This window comes from Xenopus laevis, chromosome 1S (genome assembly GCF_017654675.1).
Source record: "Xenopus laevis strain J_2021 chromosome 1S, Xenopus_laevis_v10.1, whole genome shotgun sequence".
NCBI lineage: Eukaryota > Metazoa > Chordata > Amphibia > Anura > Pipidae > Xenopus > Xenopus laevis.
The window spans coordinates 146667610-146691734 of NC_054372.1; the positions used below are offsets into that span (position 1 = coordinate 146667610).

The 24125-nt window shown below is 36.9% G+C and overlaps 1 protein-coding gene across 16 annotated transcripts in view; it reads left to right on the plus strand.

Moving 5' to 3' along the window:
* rimbp2.S (RIMS binding protein 2 S homeolog) overlaps positions 1 to 24125 on the plus strand; it is a 176692-nt gene that overhangs the window by 116353 nt on the left and 36214 nt on the right. For 11 of the 16 annotated variants that reach the window (XM_041580332.1, XM_041580330.1, XM_041580331.1 and 8 more), the window contains exons 9-15: positions 7595 to 7699; positions 9754 to 9804; positions 13996 to 14016; positions 17716 to 17917; positions 20053 to 20204; positions 20322 to 20398; positions 21364 to 21473. In XM_041580332.1, coding sequence (XP_041436266.1) covers positions 7595 to 7699; positions 9754 to 9804; positions 13996 to 14016; positions 17716 to 17917; positions 20053 to 20204; positions 20322 to 20398; positions 21364 to 21473 — 718 coding nt within the window. The remainder of the gene's footprint in view (positions 1 to 7594; positions 7700 to 9753; positions 9805 to 13995; positions 14017 to 17715; positions 17918 to 20052; positions 20205 to 20321; positions 20399 to 21363; positions 21474 to 24125) is intronic. The other 5 variants (XM_041580338.1, XM_041580328.1, XM_041580335.1 and 2 more) reach the window with 1 other exon arrangement.

Sequence of the window (24125 nt, forward strand, 5' to 3'; positions counted from 1 at the left end):
AATTTTATTACACTATCAACCCCCCCCCCTCTCTCTATATTGCAGAAGCAGGGGGGGATACAGTGTATATTGTAGATGACCGGTATATATCCTCATTCTTTAGGTTTTAAAACTACCTCTTTAAGATACACCATGGGGTTAACCAGCCAGAGGTGGGCTGGACATCCAAGGGGTGTTTAATAGAGGTGAGCAGCAGGTGAAAGGTGTGGGAGTTTTTTCTCAAGTGTGGAAACTCACTGCTGTGTTAAACAGAAAAGTTTGGTTTTCATGTGTGGCTACTCACTGTGGAGTTGGAGAAAGCTCTTTTCTAAAAGACTAGGGAGTTCACTCCCGGCAGACTAGACACTGCAAGTTTTCTTGGCAAGTACATGGCTCTTTTGTTGGGATTATTTGTTGCTGAACTGAAGCTGTTTTGATTTTTATGCCATTGCTTGTCTGTGAGAGATTTATTTGAATTGAAGAAAATAAACTAAATGTTTCCTTTAATGTGGAGTGGCCTGCATGTTTGGTGAAAAAAACCCCTGTGATACCCCAAACATCACAATATATATATATATATATATATATATATATATATATATATATATATATATATATATATATATATATATATATATATATATATATATATATATATATATATATATACAAAAGAAAGTAGGCCTGGTGCACTCAGAACACTAGTCACTGCCCAGGTGCTGGAACAAGAAATTGTCCAGTCAATAAAGCATAAAAGAGTCCACACTCATGGGTCTTGTGTTGAAAAGCAAAAACTTGTTAGTGTTTATTCGACGTTTCGGCTCCTAAACGCGAGCCGTCCATCCTATATAAAAAATAACTTAACTGTGGTTTATCACACCTGAGTTCAATTTCAAAGGTTATAAAGCCATTTCTAAAGCTTTGGGACTCCAGCGAACCACAGTGAGAGCCATTATCCACAAATGGCAAAAACATGGAACAGTGGTGAACCTTCCCAGGAGTGGCCGGCCGACCAAAATTACCCCAAGAGCGCAGAGACAACTCATCCGAGAGGCCACAAAAGACCCCAGGACAACATCTAAAGAACTGCAGGCCTCACTTGCCTCAATTAAGGTCAGTGTTCACGACTCCACCATAAGAAAGAGACTGGGCAAAAACGGCCTGCATGGCAGATTTCCAAGGCGCAAACCACTTTTAAGCAAAAAGAACATTAAGGCTCGTCTCAATTTTGCTAAAAAACATCTCAATGATTGCCAAGACTTTTGGGAAAATACCTTGTGGACCGACAAGACAAAAGTTGAACTTTTTGGAAGGTGCGCGTCCCGTTACATCTGGCGCCAAAGTAACACAGCATTTCAGAAAAAGAACATCATACCAACAGTGAAATATGGTGGTGGTAGTGTGATGGTCTGGGGTTGTTTTGCTGCTTCAGGACCTGGAAGACTTGCTGTGATAGATGGAACCATGAATTCTACTGTCTACCAAAAAATCCTGAAGGAGAATGTCCGGCCATCTGTTCGTCAACTCAAGCTGAAGCGATCTTGGGTGCTGCAGCAGGACAATGACCCAAAACACACCAGCAAATCCACCTCTGAATGGCTGAAGAAAAACAAATGAAGACTTTGGAGTGGCCTAGTCAAAGTCCTGACCTGAATCCTATTGAGATGTTGTGGCATGACCTTAAAAAGGCGGTTCATGCTAGAAAACACTCAAATAAAGCTGAATTACAACAATTCTGCAAAGATGAGTGGGCCAAAATTCCTCCAGAGCGCTGTAAGAGACTCGTTGCAAGTTATCGCAAACGCTTGATTGCAGTTATTGCTGCTAAGGGTGGCCCAACCAGTTATTAGGTTCAGGGGGCAATTACTTTTTCACACAGGTTTGGATTTCTTTTCTCCCTAAATAATAAAAACCCTCATTTAAAAACTGCATTTTGTGTTTACTTGTGTTATCTTTGACTAATAGTTAAATGTGTTTGATGATCAGAAACATTTTGTGTGACAAACATGCAAAAGAATAAGAAATCAGGAAGGGGGCAAATAGTTTTTCACACCACTGTATATGTATATATATATATATATATATATATATATACAACTTAGGTAACATTTACTTGACGGGTAATTCCTTGACAGGGCGCGTTAGTCTATGCAAACTTTTTAATAAATATATATATTCTACTATATATATCTATCTATCTCTATATAGATATAGATATAGATATATATATATAGATATATATATAGATATATATATATATATATATATATATATATATATAACATTTTGAATTGAGCTGTGAGTGCTTTCATCTTTATTTCTGCATAATCAAATATTTTTAAAAAATATTGACCGATTTTATCGATTTTAACAATAAAACAATTTGAGCCCCATCGTATTGTATATATTTAAGAAACCTGGTTCTATAATTTGATAAGCTTCATCCCATGGCTGCAATCCGCAATCTCTTTGCTGCTATACCATCTGCCGTTTTATGGCACCTAAAAAAAGGCTTGAAACAGGAAAAAGTATTAAGTGACTTTCAGCCATGAGGTAGTTAATGAGGTTACTGAGCTTTTCTCAGAGATCCTGATCAGCTAGAAATGAATTGTTTAAATGCCTAAGTCTTTGGGTTGCTGGGAGATGATAATATGAGCTTGCATAGATATGTCCTTCCTGGCTGCAACTTTCATAATGTAAGTCCACTGGTTGCCAAGGTGACTGCCTGGAGAGGAAATGAAATGCAGGGCATTTAGGGTAGGGGCACACGGCGCGATTTCGCCGCGATTCTGCGCTGGGCGAGTTGTCGCTGCGTTTTTTAAGCCGAAATAGCTTTGCTAACTTTGGCGCTGGCGTCAATGCAAATCGCGGCGAAATCGCTGCGCTAATTCACACGCGGCGATTCTTTTTCTACTGTCGCCCGGAAACGCTCAGCGAGGCAACTTCGGACGACAATAGAAAACGAATCGCCGCGTGTGAATTAGCGCAGCGATTTTGCCGCGATTTGCATTGACGCCAGCGCCAAAGTTAGCAAAGCTATTTCGGCTTAAAAAACGCAGCGACAACTCGCTTAGCGCAGAATCGCGGCGAAATCGCGCCGTGTGCCCCTACCCTTAGGCTGCTCAGGAAGGGCTCACTGATAATATAATGTCAATAAAACGATTACACAGCCTACACTCCCCCATCATCAGACCTTATGGCTCACAGGGTTCACATCTGACTTGACATATTGCTAGCGGACACTATTCCCCCTTTTTTCAACATTAGTTCAACTAATTGGGCTTCTATTAAACATACTTTTATAGCTTATAGCTTGATATTTTGTTACAAGCACTTGTACAGCTGAGAGAATGGAATAGGACCAGCAGGAGTCAAATAAACTAAAAGAACTAACTTTTTTCCTCCTTCCCTTTTTTGTTTGTATTTTGTGATAAGCTGGTGACTTGCACACATAACTTTTGGGGGGATTTAGCTATGATAGGCAGGTCAGCAGAGGATGAGGAGCAAAATGACAGGGACACCATATCTTCAGTCGAAAATAACAATTTATTCAGACAGTTCTTCCCTACATAAAGATTATAGAAACACAGTTCATTAGCAGTTCCACAGCAAGCATTGACAACTTTCCCCCTCTCTTTGGGGTTCTTCAATTCAGTGTGGCTCCCACAAACAACCACAGCCTTGCTTGCTGCAGCAATACACAGTCTTTCTTGGAGTTGAAGGTTTTACCAGTATACCACTGGTGAAAACACAACAAAACATCATTGTTTTGAACACATCTCTTACAATTTATATAGAGAATATATTCCCCTGTGCTAGGGGAAAGACTGGCTAAGAGGTTGGAGGAGTGTTTAAACTAGGCAAGGGGGGTGTTGGTGAACCACAAAATTATGGGGAAGCTACGGTAGATGGGCCAGTAGGATTAGTAAGGGATCATGGGGGAGGAGTGAGGGGGGCATACAGTTTACCAGCTAAGGAGGTCCCTCTGTTACAAGGAAAACAGGCTAATACTAACTTAAAATATAATTCTCCATTAAGTAATGTAAATTACAAAAGGAATAGTAGTAACCAAAATGTCAGCATTATGTCAGGTAAAATGGGAGAGCTAGGGTTAATGCTCTAAAAATTATGATATAATTGGTATCACTGAGACCTGGTGGGATGAAACATGTGACTGGGCTGTGAGTTTAAATGGTTACACCCTTTTTAGGATGGACAGAGGGATTAAAAAGGATGGAGGAGTATGTTTGTATGTAAAGCCTAAATTAAAGTCATGCACTAAAGAAATATCCATTGATGGCTCAAGGGAGGGGGTAGAATCCCTATGGGCAGAAATTTCAACTAGGCAAAAGGTTACAAAGAGAATGATCATTGGTGTATGCTACAAACCACCTCGTATAAGTGACGAGAATGAAGCTCAGCTACTTTTACAAATAGAAGCAGCTCTGCAACTAGGTCAAGTTACTATTATGGGTGATTTTTTAATTATCCAGGCATTGACTGGGGTAATGGGGTTGCCAAGACAGAAAAAGCTAGTAGGTTTATAATATGCGGAATGACAACTTTTTATTTCAGCTCCTTCAAGAACCAACTAGGAATCAGTCTCTTTTGGTATCTTATATTAAGTAATAATACCGAATTTATCTCTACCATTTGTGTGGGTGAGCATTTAGGGAATAGTGATCATAACATGGTCTCCTTTGAAATTATGTTGCAGAAACAATTCGATAAGGGAGCAACTAAAACACAAAATTTCAGACTTGCAAACTTTGACAGTATAAGGACATCTCTTCAAAATATTAAGTGGGAAATGTTTTTCACAGGGTTAAATACAGAGCAAAAATGGGATGTTTTTAAAATTCTGCTTAATAAATATACATCAGTATATTGCACTTGTGAGCAAGGAATGTTGTTGCAAAACAAAATCCTTGTGGTTCAATAGAAGTGTTGGTGTTGAGGTGGGTAAGAAAAGATGTGCTTTTAAAGATGAAAGGAAAGGTTAAGACTAAGTGAGCCTTATCAGAAAGGTCCACTTAAATATACCAGTAAACCCTCAAAGTAGTGCTGCTCTGAGTCCTCTGTCAAAAGAAACACTGCATTTCTTTCCTTCTATTGTGTACACATGGGCTTCCTACCTTCAGCTTAAACGTCCTTGCCCATTGCGTGAGCATACTGAGCAGTTTGCTCCTCTTCCCCTCCCTCGCTTCTCTGCTGTAATCTGAGCCCAGAGCTATAAGTGAACAGGGAGAGACTCAGGCAGGAAGTGATGTCACACCAAGCTAATACTGCAGCTGCTATCTGAAACAAACAGAGAGCTTCTCCGCTTTTTACTCAGATATGGTAAAATATTCTACAGAATATATATAAATAAAATAGCTTTCTAGCTTGCACTATTGCAGCTAATCTATTGGCAATAAAATGCCTCCAAGGAGGCCAATAAATCATGCAAAAAAAGACAAGCTTAAATTGATATTGAAAAGGGTATTGCAGCAAGCAGTAAAAATAATCCAAAATTATTTTTTAAATATGTAAATAGTAAAAAAATTAAGCAGGAAGGGGTGGGACCCTTAATACCAGAGGGGGTCAGTTGGTTGATGAGAACAAAAATAAGCACAGATTCTGAATTGTTATTTTTTTGTCTGTCTACACAAATGAGGAACAAGTTAATGAAGGTTTCTTCTTAATAGTCCCAATCCTAATAAAACAACTAATGATGTATGGTTCACGCATGAGGAAATTAAATAAGAGACTAGAACATGTTAACATAAACAAAGGTCTGGGACCAGATGGTATTCATCCCATGGTACTTAGAGAGCTTAGCTCTGTGATTTAGCTCTTATTTAATTTTTAAGGATTCATTGAGGTGCTGCTATTGAAAAAGGGATCCATTCTCAGCCTCATAACTATAGGCCAGTTAGTTTGACATCAGTGATAGGAAAGCTTTTCAAATGGGTATTAAGGGATAAGATACTGGACTTCATTGCAAATCATAATACTATGAGTTTGAGCCAGCAGGGTTTTATGTTTAATAGATCTTCCCAGACTAATTTAATTTCCTTTTATGACAAAGTGAGTAGGGACATCGATTCTGGGATGGCAGTGGATGTTATCTACTAAGACTTTGCTAAAGCATTTGATACAGTGCTACACAGAAGGTTACTGGTTAAATTAAGGCCTGGAACATAGTGTTTGTACCTGGATAGAGAACTGGCTAAAAGATAGATTACAAAGCGTGGTGGTAAATTGGTCCAGTTTTGTTATTACAGTACCACAAAGATATGTACTTGGTCTTTTGCTTTTCAGCTTGTTTACCAATGACCTGGAGGTAGGCACTGAAAGTTTGCATTTGGCTGATGATACTAAATTGTGCAGAACTATAGGTTATATGGTCAAATGTATGCAGTGCTGTGCACTGGGAGACCTATAATTCCAGGTAAGGAATGGGTTAAACCTACTGGCACATTATGTGGTGCCTCAGTCTGCAGATGCCTGCTTCATAAAGGCAGGAAGGACATTTGTCATGCATGAAATGTGTGCCTTTCCACTGTTTTTAAGCATTTTAATCAATACCTGCCAACAATAACAACTATCAACCGGTTATTTTGTCTACTAATCCCTTTAATCATATGCTGTTAAACTCCTACAATGTACTTAAAATATCGGACACTCTGTGAGAAAAGTGGACTTCTTTTCTGTCTTTATTTGTCAAAACTGTATTTGAATCATTAGTAATAGATGGTGGTGACACCACAAACATATCTTATAAACAAAAGAGTTTTTACTAAAATGAATATATATTTAATTAGTGAAAAAAGCTCTTTTCTATAACATTACTACAAATGAAGGTGTCCAGCTACCTAGAGTACCTGGCGATATGGACACTGGATTGGCCCCCATTGCAGTATAGTTCCGATCTTACCTCTTATAACAATGGTCTCTTATAACAATGGCGTCACATAATTTGTCACCAATGTCACCAAGCTTAATGAGTGCTTCAACATTTCTGTTCATTTAATTAAGTTTTGCTTTTGCACAGTGCAGAACTACATCTAATATGGTGCCTTTAAATACTATATGGCAAAGCTCAAAAAGGGTTAATAAATACAGTTCAAGCAATCAATTTATTTAGTCAATATTGGTAGCTATAGATTTCAACTAATGAAACCCAAAGTAAAAACTCTGAGCTCCTACAATGCAATCATTTTAGGTTCCTGCGAACAGTACCTTGCCTAGCACATGACTGATCTTCAGAATCGCAAAAAAAAACCCAGACTTTTCTATTAGTTGTTTGGATACACAATAAGGATTTTTGTTATTGCTTTGGTTTCTGTTATCTGTATAACTTTGTAGCCCACAATAGGCAAGTAAATAAATGTTTCTCGGGTTTACTGCTACAGTTGACATAATTCCATGTCAGAGCCCAACTTGAAATTGTAAGATTCTTTGAGTTGGTTTGTTTATTTTTTTCTGTTGTTGTTTGGTTCATTCAGGAGAATGTGCTCCTGAACTGGAGGCTATATGAAAATGCTGGAAGTTCTAGTCCATAAACACAAAATAATCTTTGATAGAGAAACTTTTTAGTCATGTTAACCAATGCTTTTATCACTACCCACAGCATATGCGAGAGGCTGCTGAAAGGCGGCAACAGCTGGAATTAGAGCATGAGCAAGCCTTGGGTGTCCTCAATGCAAAGCAACAGGAGATTGATCTCCTACAAAAGGTAAGAGATACTGTAGAGAGCAGTTCTTTTGTAACATGACTAATAATACTGACCATCAAATATACCATCCATACAGGCTGCTCATGGCTGAGTTGTGCTATTTATTTGGAGCACTACTGCGTCAAATGTAATAATAAATAAAGTTCTATAGTTTGTGTATAAAAAGACATGAGTGCTAAAAAGCAAACTTGTCATTTAACATGCCAGTTGAAGCAAGGGGTTGCGTGATACAAACATCAGCATTTCACAACTCAGGGGCCCATTTACTTAGTTTGAGTGAAGGAATAGAGGAAAAAAAGTTCGAATTTCGAATGGTCGAATATGGCTACTTCGACCATCGAATGGGCTACTTCGACCTTCGACTGCAACCTTTGACTTCCAAACGAACGATTCGAACTAAAAATTCTTCGACCCCCTAGTTCGGCACCTAAAACCTACCGAGGCCAATGTTAGCCTATGAGGAAGGTCCCCATAGGCTTCCTAACAATTTCATGATCGAAGGAATATCCTTCGATCGATGGATTAAAATCCTTTGAATCGTTCGATTCGAAGGATTTAATCGTTCGATCGAATGATTATTCCTTTGATCGTTCGGTCGTAGGAATAGTGCAAAATCCTTCGACTTTGATATTCGAAGTCGAAGGATTTTACTTTGACGGTTGAATATCGAGGGTTAATTAACCCTCGATATCCGACCCTAGGTAAATGTGCCCCTTAATGTGATTCGTAAATTTTTCCTGAGTGTTGCAAAGTAAGTTCTGTGATTGGCTACAAGAGGCAGCCTACAGGAAGCTCTGTTTAGCAGCACACCTGGTTTTTATACAACCACCACTTGCCTCCAAGCCTGGAATTCAAAAATAAGCACCTCCTTTGAGGCCACTGGGAGCAACATTCGAGGGGTTGGTGAACAACATGTTGCTCATGAGCCACTGGTTGGGGATCCCTGTTCTAAAAGAATATCGTCCCCAAGCAATGCTACCATCCTTAGCTCAATCTTGACCTCAAAGAACATTTCGCTTTTTCCAGCCTGCTTAAAACAGCACAAGTGCAGTAATTATCTTCATTTTGGTAAAGGGCAAAAAGTCAATATTTGTGATCTTTTCATAAATTATGAACTTATGAATAGTTTATTAAAGCTATGCCCAAGCCCTTTTCCTCCCAGAAACACTCATTTTCCTTCAAGCCTACCACTGTGTTCCTTAATTTGTCCAGTCTATATCAAGCCATTGAGATTAATGTATTTGATTATCACAATCCAAACATTACGATTCAAGCCTGAGTCAGTATCAATGGTCCCTCTGTTATTCTGTAGACTGAAGTATTACAATGTATGCATTGACATAAGTTTAAGGGAAACATCGTATGGAGTTTACTGTTATGGATCATTTCCCTCTTTATTCTTTATAATGTTTTGACAGAATGAAACTGAAGTGATTTATTTCTGTGCTTTCAGTGCCTTGTCATACTCTTCACTCCGTAAGATATTTTCTACGTAAGACTTGTGTTTCTATAATGGCTTGTGTTGCTCTTTTCTTCACTATAGATTGCAAGTACAGAGAAAGATTTGTAGTCGGATACATGGATTTATACCTTTTAGCCAATGTAACGGATTGTTTTCATTAAAAAAGTGTACAGTATATTTGATTTTCTTCATGCCATAGGACGTTGTATAAAGGCTACATGTTTGCTTCTGGTGATTGATAGATTGAAGACTTTTTATCTGTTATTTCATAAAAACCCATGCTTTACTGGACACTACAATGAGTATTTTGTAACTGCTGAGCCACTAGAGGAAATGACTTTATCGCTAAGGACAGATGTTCTGAGATAGACCCCCTTCAGTACCAAGAAGGAGAGGGAAGATTCCCTGACAATGAACTTTAAAGCAACACATCAATTAATATAGAATATAGGATAAAGTATACACCTAACAAAAAGCAGGGAGGAGATTGCTGACTGATATATTAATATGTATGTAATATGTATGAATATTAAGTTGAATGCCCCTGATTATTTGTAGCTCATGAGCTAAATGTTCTCCTTTAACATTAAAGGCCCAGGTCGAAGCCAAAATAGAACACGAGGATGCAGTGCAGCTGCTAGAGGTAAGGATTCTACTGTACAGTTTTTTTGGTTTAGCAGCAATAGATTTGATGCCTGATTCTATATATAAAGGTATAGGATCTGTTATCCAGAAACTCATTCTCTCGAAAGCTCAGAAATACGGAAAGGCCATCTCCCGTAGACTTCATTATAATGAAATAATTCACGTTTTTATGAACGATTTCCTCTTTTCTCTAGGATAACAAAACAGTAACTTGTACTTGAATCCTTAAAACAATCCTGTTGGGTTATATAATGTTTAAATACTCTTTTAGTAGTAGGCAGGTCCCATGCCTGTATATGAAAACATGGATTAAAGATATACATACAGTAGAACACCCATTTTACATACCCTGATTTTAAGTTTTCCCTCATTGTACATTGTTGTATAATATATATATTATGCATAATACATTTCCCTGATTTTACATTTTCCTGGATTTTACATCTTTTTTTTTCTGGTCTCCTGAAAAACGTAAAATGGGGGTTCTACTGTATACAAAGAACATATTAAAAATACAGTATACAGACTAACAGTGTTTTGAGGAGTAATTTATTGTGCATTGCTGCACCATACACTATATAGACTAAGGGGTCGATTTACTGAATTTCAAATTTTTTCTTTTCCCCAAATTTTCTTAGCTCTATAAATCATGGATTATACTCTTAAAATGCGAAAAAATTGTTATTTATTAAATGAGAAAAAAAACACGTAAAAAAACACAAAATTGTACCATCTAAAAGTTGTTGAGGTCATGTAGAACTCCATGGGATTTGTCCTTTTTTAAAATCTTTCTTTAATTTAAACTTTTTGAGGTTTTCTGGTTTTATTAGTATTTGTATTCGCATGAAAAATGAGTGAGGATTTAAAGATTTTCATATAAGTATTTGGATTAGTTCCTCATTTTTATTTGTTTATACTTTTTATGATAAGCTGTTTTAACAAATGACTTGATATTTATGGTTTTAGAGAAAATTTGTTTATTTTTTGGTTTCTTAAATCACTAAAATCTGAATGTTGATAAATGGGCTTCTAATTGTACTAATTTCTTTTGCACTGGCATTTTTTTTAACATTTAATGGGTGACATGTAGTGATGGGCGAAATTTGCGCCGTTTCGCTGGAAAATTCGCGAAACGGCGCCGTCGTCTCGTTTTTGACGCCGGCGGCCGTTTTTGAATTTTTTCAGGCGAATTTCCGCTGGCGTTTCGCGAATTTATTCACTGGAGGCGAATCGCGCGAATTCGCCCATCACTAGTGACATGTCAGGGAGCATTCTTCACACTGGGCAGAGGCTTTTCAGGATCAAGGCATAAGATTAGCACTATACCTTTTAACCTGTTTGCAGAAATATGTTCTGCCTGGGCAAGATAAAATTGTGCTGTGCCAAAATCATATTAAAACGATTGCTCATTTACTACTTCTTTCAGTTCAGTTGCTTTTACCCGAAGATTTTTTGTCTGCTGAAACACCAGACACGGGAAATATGAACTGTTACAATTTGTTACATTAGTTGATACATTTCTCAGCATCATCTGTGGAAAAAAGGTATGGGATCGGTTATCTGGAAACCCATTATCCAGAAAGCTCAGAATTACAGAATGGTTGTATCCATTATAAATAAATAATCCACATTTAAAAAAATAATGCCCTTTCTCTGTAATAATAAATCAGTACCTGGTACTTGATCCAAACTAAGATATAATTAATCCGTCTTGGAAGCAAAACAATCCTGTTGGGTCTATTTCATTTTTAAGGTATGAAGATCCAAATTACAAAGAATATCTAATACCCAGAAAACCCCAGGTCCCGAGCAAACTGGATAACAGGTCCCATACCTGTATTAGCAAATATTGTATCAATTCTAACAGTTGCCTTTAATAAAAGTAATGATAAGAAATGTATAAATTTAGAACAGTTTACAGAGTCGGTGAACTTTACACTTCAATATTAGAAAACCAGTCACAAATAGAAAAATTAAGTTAATTGAAAAAACGTCTTTATGCCTGGAGAACTGTCTGAAACCAACTGAACATAAAAAAAAGTTTTGGAAAGTGATCAACCTCTTTAACAAACCCACCCAGAACTCATCGAATGCTGTAATATTTTGAAGCCCTGTGAGTAAAGTTCTCAATTTTACAACACCAAATGCCGGTATTGTCACTTATGCAAATATGGAAACAGAGCAATCTGTATATTCATGTTGGTGATGTACTATAACCCCCACCACCTGTAGTATCTTGTTTCACCAGAATCCTTAGTGTATATTTTACAAACGTCCTAGAGACTGTCAGTATACCGTATGAATATTCAGTGTTATTTAGGACTGTATAGTACTGTATATGCCCAGAAAGTGTACAGTTGTGTATTTGTGCTGAACAGAATCAGCCCTGTCAATTCCTTAATTTGCTTTACAGGAGATTTCTTGCTACTGCAGCACTTAATGGGTTATCTCGTTGCACGGGCATTGTAGTGGTTGTCTTCTAATGGAAAATCTGATCTTAACTCTGCACATCTCCCGATATTGACTTCAATCACATTGTAGTGACATTATCATATATATTAAAATTGATTTCTTACTCTAAACTACAGAAGCTAATAAATAATCGCATTGAAGTCTATTACTTATTTCCAGACCATAAGCTGTCAGGCGATTAGACTTGCATTCTTGTGCTCCACATCTGTATATTCCTTCTTTGGCTCCACAATCCCCACTCAGCATTCCCATTTGGAGGATTAAAAGAACATTTTAAGGAAATACCTACATGGGAAGTCTAATCCCCTGGACTGACATGGATAAGATAAGATAACACTTCTTTTCTTTCAAATGAAAAGAACAGGGTACTGCCCCCTGTCTTCTTCTACTATGTTGGGTCTGAAAGTTCTAGTGACTTACCAAAACTGTCCTGTTTGATTGGAAAAAATGTCTTGGAGTTGACATAGATATGATTAGTTTAGTCATGTCTGTATACCTTTAAGCTATATCCTAATATGCCAAACCATGTGTGATTCATTTGGCTTCTTCTTACACCACTACTTTTTAACTAGGCCCCTCTAGTTTTTTGAATTTATGAATTGGTACTGCAAGGGTGGTCATACCCCAACCAATGCCCCATGGAATGCAACAATTGACCTATAAGCTGAATGGTGGGATATTGTACGACTGATTCATGTGGTTATTCAACCGCACACCTGTAGTTTCACTTCCACTGCACTGGTGGTGCTGGTCCTTCATTGACCCTGCCAGGTCCTTTTTCAACAGCAAATGTATTCAAACGGATCTGAACACACACAATTGTTTGCAGGATGAAGGGAGAGTTTCCCCCTGAAATGTTGATACTGTTGGTAGCAAAATAAAAGGGTTAAGCTCCCTGACTGCAAACAATTGTGTGTGTGCGGATTCATTTGAATACATTTGATATTGTACGACTGGCCATTCACATGGATAACCACACTATATTGTTCTGTTCTTTCATGCTCTCAGCCCAAACACTCAGAACAGATGAAACTGTTGTGGAACTGCTGCTCTTCTTTACTTCATAATCCACTGATACATTAGACCAGATTTTCTAGCAACAATTTCTAATATCCATTGTTTTTTATTTTTTATGCCACGTGGAATTTTTTGATTGTTCATGGGGCACCGGAAATGTTGACTTTGTGCAATTTAGAAATTGTGTGTGTGTGTTGAACTTGGGTATAGTAAAAGGTACCCTGGCCTAGCTATAGGTCCTTACCCAATGAATAATCCTAATATTGTTTGGGAAAGATGTTTTTTTAAATGCCAAATATGACCATTCACATTGAACCTTATATAAAGCAACCCCATAAAATGTGATTTTTGGTGAACTCTTGCCAAAGCAACTGCAAACTATACAGTTGGGATTTGACTGAAATGATAACCCAGTGAACATCTGAGCAGTGCAAAATACAATAATCTTGTAAAATGGAACCATTGTCATGTGTTTTGCATAATAATTCATGTTAACATGACCAGGCTCTCTAGCAATGTTCTGCAGTGTGTCATGCATGCCTTTTAACTGTGGTAATTGGTTTTAATGTGTATTTTCTTTCCTTTTTTTTCCCCAGTGTGCGCACTGATATTAAACTGTTTTGGTTAATTTTGCTTTCTTCATTTACTTTATATTTTGTTAATGTGTTTTGTCTGGACTTATTGCTTTGCCTTCACACAGAACACTTTGGACAGCATGCAGGTATTTGTAATGTGTGTTTATAGCTCTGCTCCTCCTCTTCCTGTCTCCTGCATGACATCACTTTGCAGCCATTCTAATAAGCATACTCTAGACATGGTAGCAAGAAATGAATTCCACCCTACAAGGCTTCTTCCAAATGCCAGTCTTTTTTCTGCTGCTGTCTTTATTTTTAATAATTAAACACCTTCATCGTCTGTTTCCTTGTTATAGAGACAGTTTGAATAAACTCTTTTGTGCACAGTTTGTCCAGGTCTAGTAACCCATAGCAACCAGTCCGAAGTTTTCTTAATGCTAACCAGTTAATGCTACCTGCTGATGGTTGCTATGGGTTACTACACCTATTTCAATTGTTGAACTTTTAATTAAATGACTCCATATTTCCTGATTGTCTGTGTCTGTGTGTCCTGCATGTAAAAGACAGCTTATAAGGTACTCTTAAGCAGAAAATCGGCAGGTACCCAGTTCATACTTTTCATATTTGTAGTGCCAAAGGGAATTATTACTGAAGGGTTTATTTATTGGGGGAAGAGACAATTAGTTGAAAGAATGATCTTTCAAATACTCCAAAATCAGATTGACTTATATAAGTGACCATAACTAAACTGGCAGAATATTTTGTGCCATTATAGTATTAGACCCACAGATCACACTGAAAGTTTCCTAGTTTTGATATTAATGTGCATATGGCCAGTTCAGCAGGCATTTTGAACAGTCAAAATGTGTCCAGGCAGTAAATTCAGTACAGTATGGGAAATTTCATATACAAAATATTAGCAAATTCACTGTAAGAAGGGGCTCAACTCCCTTTCACATCAGTACAACTCCTTTGGCTCATCAACCTGAATAAATGTCCAGTGCTGTTTATGGATGGCCAAACGGAACAATATCGGTCTGTTATGCGAGTGGGTTGATTGTAGAGTTGCCTCCTGGCTGGTATTTTATTGGCACAGTCTATATAAATGAGACTGTAAGTAATCGGTAAGTAAAATACAGAGACTGAAAGGCCTGATTTTTTTTCTTAGAAAATTAAATTGGTAGAAAGCAAACAAATGTGCCTTGTGTCAATTTTGAAGAGCTGCTTATGAGAATGATTTGACAATTCATTACATATCATGTTAGAATTCAAGGTACGGTCTACAACCCAATGGTTTATGCGAATAGACTGCACATCATGCTGGGAATTTAGCAACAGTATCAGCAAACTGTAAGACTGAATTTCCAAGGGTGCACTCTGATTTCAGCACTACCTAAATCTTTTTATTTTCATTTCAGGACAATGTTAAGAACATGCTAAGCAGCATTTTCTTTATGAAACCCCCACCCTCTGCCTGGTGTGTTACTGTATAATACGAATATGTTATACTTGCATTTCAAATACTGTCATGAATCTTGTGTTTGGACATACCTTGAATTCAAGCAGATTCCTCCCTCTTGTTTGTTCTAATTAGAGTAGCTCTGCATTCATGCCATGTACTTCATTGTAGATGTTAGATACAGTGGGATTTGAAATTCTTGGTTTTCTTTGGTAACGGGTTCTCTTGTCCTTGCAACATAATAGCTAGATGTTTAAATTGATGTACTTATTCACGCTACTTAAGAACAAAATATGAAATACACTATAGAGATATGGTCCTACAGCATACAGCCCCCACAGGCTTTCATTTATTCTTCCATGTTCTTTTCTTATTTTTACTAATTCAAATACACAATGCTAGTGCAGTTTAATTTATAATCAATTAACCACTGACCCTTCCCACTTCAGAATGGAGTGTATCCACAGTGTGCTATTCTTTTATTGTTTCCTGAAGCCTTTTCAATTCATCTGCCATTTAGCAGTGAGAGAGCATGGCACCCAGCAAGCTATTCAGAGGTGCACTGATTCAATATAGGTTACGTTAGGGGAGACATACTGTATACTCTATTGAATGGGTAAGCCCATGGCTGTAATACCAATATGGGTTGCACCGAGCTGTTTACAGTGGAAGCATGATCCTAATCTATATATTGATATTTCCCACTAGAGCAATAATAAGTAGACAATAGTACTTCAATGGAAAACAGTTGTAGATGCTAAACTAATTCTTGAGTCAATCTAGGTCCCAACCAAAAGTGGTTGAGGAAAACTAGCCTTAGTACTGTTCAGGGCACATGTACATCCACAAATGCAGTGAGCAAAGTGCAATATTGAACACACATTTTTTTCTCCAAATTCAAGTGTCATTGGCATTGCAAAGGAGTGGTGTTCTTTACGCTCTGCACCTACCACGATTGCGTCTGATTCAAAAGCATTTAATGCAATTGCCTGCACACTTCATCCAAAATTGGTCACAGTTGCACCAAATATTTTCAAGGTCGGACTGGCATTATTGATGGAGTTCGGCGTATACTGAAGTTTATGTCCTAACCTTTTGGTGCAACTGATTGACGCAGACTGAGGGAACCTTGAAAATACTGCCTCCTCCAGACAAGTAGGTAGCTCCAGCAGCCTGCTTCAATAAGTGTAGCAGAAAGGACTGAGTGGCACCAAGGGCAATTATACACAACTATAAGGCACATTTGGATGCAATTTACTAATAGTGGTGTAATAGTGATTGCAATGAACTTGCGTATGTACATGTGCCCTTTTTTTTTTCTCCTGCAATACGAGGGCCAGCCATGTTAACATTATATTCCATATACACAAACACATACAGTATATATAAATATTTGGGGTGACCATTTTTTAATCATGATATCATCGACTAGCAACCTAAAGAAACCAATAGTACATTTGAATTCATGGCTAGCAATAGAGCCATTTGTTAATGCAAACAAGCTTTTTGCCTATAATTTACAGTAAGCAAAGGAGAAGAAATGTAAATGTAGCTTTATTTATAACTCAGAACTCTACTTTATACATGGATCAATTTTCCACACAGCTGTTTAGCCTAGAAGCTTGCTTACATTCCAGAGCTATAGTGCGAGGTTTGGAAACAGATTCACTGATTTTAATGTTAATAGTACTCTCTAGCAACTGCATTGGCTGCTTCATTTTTTATATCAATGGCCTACATGGCCTTTTATTGTATACAATATACAAGTAAGCATAAAATGCTTTGCAGCTGAATATGAAAAAAATGCAGAAGGATATACTAGGAAAGAATAGAGATGTCCATTCTGTCCCTGTTTTTATTTTTAGATATTACATTATTTGTATGACTATTATTATTGCAATGGATGTGTGCAAAGGGCCGGTGATAATTCTAGGCGCCCATTGAATTTAATGGGCATCAGAATTGTCGCCAGCGTCTGAATTGTCGCCGGTGTCGGAATTGTCGCTGGCGGGGAAAATATTTCAACTCCGGTGTCAAAATTAGCATTTCTCAAATTCTTGATGTTTCACAAATTTCGCAGGAAATTTTCACATTTTTTGGCGAAACGGGAGAAATTCGCCCATCACTAATCAGCACAATCTTCTCAGAGGGAACGCCCATATTCTCTGTTAGTACTTACTCCAGGATTCCATAGGCAGAAGTAATTCTTATATAAAATATAGGATGCTGCTGCCTGGTATTCACAACAGCAGTTATGGCAATCACAAAGACTAAAATGGGATTATCGTTACCAAAAGTAGTTTCTCACAGCTGCCCATCTCACTTTGCAAAGTTCATCATCTTATGTGGAATAACTATTATATTGCTGGATGCTTGTGGCTTGTAGGACAAGGTTCGGGACCTGGAAGCGAAATGTCGGACGCAGAGTGAACAGTTCAATCTCCTTTCCCATGAGCTGGAGAAGTTTCGACAGCAAGCTGGCAAGATTGACTTGTTGAGTGGCAACACAGGCATATTAGATATACCAGGCTCTCCCAATAAATTTCTTGCTCAGTTCATGAATGGAATAGCAACTTCTTTTGTTAAAGGTAAGAGGTGGCGTTTCTTGAAGTGCATGTAAACTTTTTAAATATAAAGTTCTGCAATGTACAGCACTCTGTACAGGTCTTGTGCAAACAATATATATATATATATATATATATATATAATACACAAAAGCCATGAATATCTTGTAAATTATATCCTTATAAACGGTGAGTTCTGATGTCATCAGTTATAAACAGTGAGTTCTGATGTCATTTCTGTCACATGACTCACTGAAATTTGTGTATTATAATAAATAATGTACCCCCAGTTGTAAATTATGAGGATATTAGAAGTTACCTCGGAGTTCCATGACCTGTATAAAAACACTCGGCCTTCGGCCTCGTGTTTTTATATGGTCTTGGAACTCCTCGGTAACTTATAATATCCTTATATTTTACAAGAGGGGGTACTTTATTCACTATATATATATATATATATATATATATATATATATATATATATATATATATATATATATATATATATATATATATATATATATATATATATATATATATATATATATATATATATATATATATATATATATATATATATATTTTTTTTTTTTTTTTTAAATGTAATTTACAAATACAATTATAAGAGACAACCTAAAGGAGGCACCACATTAAGTTATTTGATGATTTTGTTTTTATGGTTATTGAGTTTTGATTGTAAATTTCTCAGCTGGAAATTCTTTTCTTCCGGGGTTTATAATCTTAAATGACTCCAAGACTTGGTTACTGGAAACAATCCTGATGCCCTGATCTCCTAACCACACTACCTGGATAGTCCTTTTAATAATAAGATGCGGGACACAGTAAATGCCTAAGGAAATGTAAACTTTATTGATGTTTTCCTGAATAATAGTGTAAAACAATATTTTACAGTTTAATTTCACCATGTCACCTGACATGTTTATTAAAAACAAATTTTTGTTTGCACAAGACCTGTTCAGTTCAGTACTGCGCAGACTATTACATTATTTGTTACCAGCACCCAGACAGATGGGTGCTGGTAACAAAAATACTGCTTCTCCCATGAATCAATTTAAACCAGTTAGGTGCACATAGGTGTGGCTTGTATCATATACTATACATATTATCTCAGCGCTCCACCATATACTGTAGGTTTAACAGACAGACACAGCATTGATAAACAGAGATGTTGCCTTCAATGTATGTGGATAAGATGAGGGTACGGTTTTCTCTTTAAGCTTTATACTGTATGTGTGTGTATATGTATATATATATATATATATATATATATATATATATATATATATAGATATAGATATAGATATAGATATAGATATAGATATAGATATATATAGATATATATAGATATATATATAGATATATATATATATATATATATATATATATATATATATATAAAATATTAATTCATGTTGTCACTGAAAGAAACAGATAATGTCAAGGGTAGTTTAGAACTATTCAATATCAGTAAGAAATACTGCACTGATAGATAAGTGGTATAAAGTGATAAACACAACTAGTTATTCTAGGTATACATTTTTTTTTTTTGCAAAGGTATGAAATCTGTCCATCGTTTGTAGAACATCAGCTCTCAAGAGCCCTGCACCAGATGCAGCACCAAAATACCCTTTAATAAACTAAATACATTTTAGATATGTATTTTCCACAAACTTTCCCTCTGTAATTAGAATTTTAAAGGTAATGTAATGAGATGTCTGGGTCATCACTAACAGAATAGCACCTTCAGATGTACAATGCACTTGCAAAATGGATAATGCAGGGAATCAAAAGATACATTCTAAAAGGGCATTTTCATTACATGTTCTTTATCTATGTTGAGGCCAACAGGTCCATAGTTAGTTTAATACTCCTCCTGTCATTCTGCATAAGAAAGCCACATTCATCAGTATGGAGCTGGAGGACCTGGTCTTTACATGCTGTTGATTGCCAGGACAGGAATTTTGATCAAATTCTGCTTATGAATTTCTTAACTTTATTGATATGTAAAAATACGCATAACTGTGTCAGGGCAAAAATAATCTTTGCTGTATTGGTGATTTAGTAGACTTCATTGAAACATTAGTACAAGATATGGATGGAGCTGCTTTCTAATTCTAGTCAACATTTTATTTGCACAGGTAATGAAAGCCCCACCGGCAGCAGGTCTGTGATTTCGGAGTATATACGGCCACTGCAAATAACAGGAGACAAGCCAGAACAGCTCTGCGTCAAACCAACTTTCCTTTCGAGATCCAGGTCTGGCAGCCCAAGGCGCAGGTTTGATTGCAATGTAAGTGCTGCATAGGGCAGTCAAGTATTGTTTTGAGAAACCCTTGTATCATTGGATATGTATATTTTAACTATTGATGAATAATGCCTATAATAATTTATTTATATGCTTTTATAGATGGATAAGGAACAGAATACGAATACCTCAAAGCAAAGATACTCTGGGAAAGTCCACCTCTGTATCGCACGTTACAGGTAATAGATTGGCATTTTTCACCTACGATGTAATGTAAGAGGTATCAAGCCTAATGCATATAGCTAACCTTTCTGAGAAGCAAACTAAAATTGAGTCAAGAGAGAGATCCATCACTGCCATTAGAATCCTAACAAGACAGCTCCGTAATGGGAAAATTTACAGCCCACAAAACATGCTTTTTACTGCGTCATGTCCATTAGGACAGAGTAATAAAACCGAACAAGTGTTTAGAGGTTTAACAGGGGTGAGGATGGGGGTCTTGAGTTTGCTGTTACCAACAATTTCCAGCACAATTAGCTGCATATTGCATTTTAATTGAGGAGTATGGACTTTTATATAAACCTACTATTTCTATATCTCCAGACAACAGATTTTTCTATTTTAAATCCCAGCATTGGCAGATTAGTCAGTCTCTACCCAGACCATTCCTACTGTATCCAGATGCTCCATGAACCACTTATGCCAACTGGAACCTGAATCTTCCCTATTGGATTGTACAAATACCATTTATAAGCCTATATGTAGGCTTCTCTGATGTTAATATGGATCTATAGCTGTTGCCACCATCATTGGGCTAATACTATTTGCAATTTAGCAGAAATCAGAATGGAGCAGTTGATCTGTGGTCTCTCTGGTTGGTATTATAATAGTGGTCGAAAAGCTTTATACACAAGGGTTTTACTTATAATTGCACTGGTGCAGTGATTACAGAAATCAGGCAACTGCATTTCTTTGATTTGTGTTGAACTGGTCAGATCAGAATTAATTGCTGTCTCATTGGGTCTGGTTACACACTGATGCAGCTTCTGCACTAAAAGTGATGCAATGAGAGTCATGGTATTATATTATATGCAGAAAACTGATCGAAGATTTATTTTAGCATTTTCACATTTTGTCAAAGTGGAACTATGACAAGCTTTCATATTATTGTGTCACACATAGTGTTAATGTCTTTACATCACAGTTATAATCCTTTTGATGGACCGAATGAAAACCCAGAAGCAGAACTACCCTTGGTGGCAGGGAAATACCTCTATGTGTATGGAGACATGGATGAGGATGGATTTTATGAAGGTATTTATGGTTACACATGTTTGCACTTACAGCCATTGGTTCCTAAGGCATGATCTGTAGTGGTAACGCTAGCTTTCATTGAGGCTGAGATTCAAGAAAATGCTCACTTTTTCATTCCATATCTCAAAATGAATCAGTTAATAGTGTTGATCCAGCAGACTTCTGCTCTGAAATCCATTTCTTAAAAGAGCAAACACATTTTTTTATATTAAATTTTGAAATCTGACATGGGGCTAGACATATTGTCAATTTCCCAGCTGCCCTGATAAACCTCAATCACTCTTTACTGCTGTACTGCAAGTTGGAGTGATATCACCCCCCTTCCTTTCCCCCCAGCAGCCAAACAAAAGAACAATGGAAAGGTAAACAGATAGCAGCTCCCTAATACAAGATAACAGCTGCCTGGCAGATTTAAAAACAACACTCATTAGTAAAAACCCATGTCCCACTGAGACTCCTTCAGTTACATTGAGAAGGAAAAACAGCAGCCTGCCAGAAAGCATTTCTCTCCTAAAGTGCAGGCACAAGTCACATGACCAGGGGCAGCTGGGAAATTTACAAAATATCTAGCCCCATGTCAGATTTCAAAACTGAATATAAAAAAATCTGTTTGCTCTTTTGAGAAATGGATTTCAGTGCTGAAGTCTGCTGGAGAAGCACTATTAACTGGTGCGTTTTGAAAAAAACATGTTTTCCGATGACAGGATCCCTTTAACATTTATGGGTGCCTAGACACATTAGTAGAGACTCTTTGAGCTTAGGTTCCAAGTACAACCTGCTGAAGAACTGTAAATGAATGTAATCTTAAATTTTAAAGGCTGCACATTTCTATACTCGCATTCTGTTCTAGCACATCCTATTGTAATGCTTGAAAAAGTTGGCAGGCTTAGCTGCTAATATGACTCCAATGACAAAGATCTGAGTTCACCAATACCATTTTATAGCTATATGCTTTTTGCAGGACACTACACCATAAAACTCAAGTCTTTAAACAGAGCTCACACAAGTTAATTATTTCTGTTACACAAAATTCATGCATAGGATATATGTCTATGATAAGGGATTACTGGAAATCAAGGTAAGATGCTCATGCAGCACTGCTACCAGAGCTGATGCATTTTTTCCCAAATTCACTGGTCTTGGGTCTTTGAATTAGGGCTTCCTAGTTCTTCAAAACAAAACTAAAGCTCCATAACAACATTTGTTTTAGGGAAGCACTAGATTAAGGATTTGTTTTAAGGTTCACCCAAACAAATTCAAGCCCTTAATATCAAGGGTCAGTGAAAACTGACAAAGTGTTTTCTGAGATCCAAATTGATGAATTTACTCAAATTTGGATGTGAAAAGTCGTTTTTTCGATTATTTTGGTATGGGGCAGAATATTTTGTAAATAGATCAGTAATAAGCCAAATTAATAAGATTTTGGTGAATCTCTATCAATGAAAAACTTGCTTTATGATTTCTACATTGACCCTTTTTAGCTAAAGCTTTGGCCTCACCATATATTCTAGTACACACCCAGTTTGGCCAGCTTTCCTGCCTGAGTCATCACCCCTGAGTCCTACATGAAAGCACATGGTTTCTGCAGCCCATTCATGAATATATGTCAAACCAGTCATGTATTTGTGTATTTCTGTGCATATTAATATCTGTGCATGTATTATGTTACCAGTGCATCAGCCAAAGAATTATGGCTCAGGTTAGATCATCAAAAACAAACCTCCCAGTTAAGGGAAGCAGTTATTGGGTGACCAGTGATTTAGACTGATCAGTAAAGCTATAAATATGCTCTTCTTCAAGTAGATACTGTAAATCACTTCATTACCCTTTAACTATTACCTGTCATTTGAGCAGTGGTATTGATGTAAACGTTAGAAAGATGTATGTACTTGGTGGTATTGTAAATGACCTAAACACAATAATACTCTACAATGTTTTCATATTCTGCAGGTAAGTCGTTTTGCTGCTGTTGATCTTCTGTTAAGCTACTTCCAGGCATACAACATACTATGCTATGTTATCCTGTTTTGCAGCAGGACAAATATTTTTTATATAGTTACTTGAAAGGATTCAAATTATGAAAAGGAATTGATTAGGGTGCACAATAACTTCAGGTTACTCTCAGTACCACAAATATCTCTTTTGAGATATCTGAAATAGAAAAAAATAGTACAACAATCAAACAAGATGATAAATATATTGTTTCAAAATTCAGATATGCTCCCAATAGTAAGTATTATTTATAGCATATCAGAGGCCATTGGTTCCCTGTGTGATTAATAGGGCCAGGAACACCAAAATGTAAGAGAACTTTGATTGCATTTCAGTTATAATGTTGTTGTTCTTGGCACTGTGTTTAGTTTAGAAGCTTTAATGTAATTTGTATAAGCTTAAAGGGATCCTGTCATCGGAAAACACGTTTTTTTCAAAACGCATCAGTTAATAGTGTTGATCCAGCAGAATTCTGCACTGAAATCCATTTCTCAAAAGAGCAAACAGATTTTTTTATATTCAATTTTGAAATCTGACATGGGGCTAGACATTTTGTCAATTTCCCAGCTGCCCCTGGTCATGTGACTTGTGCCCCTGGTCATGTGACCTGCTTTCTGGCAGACTGTTGTTTTTCCTTCTCAATGTAACTGAATGTGTCTC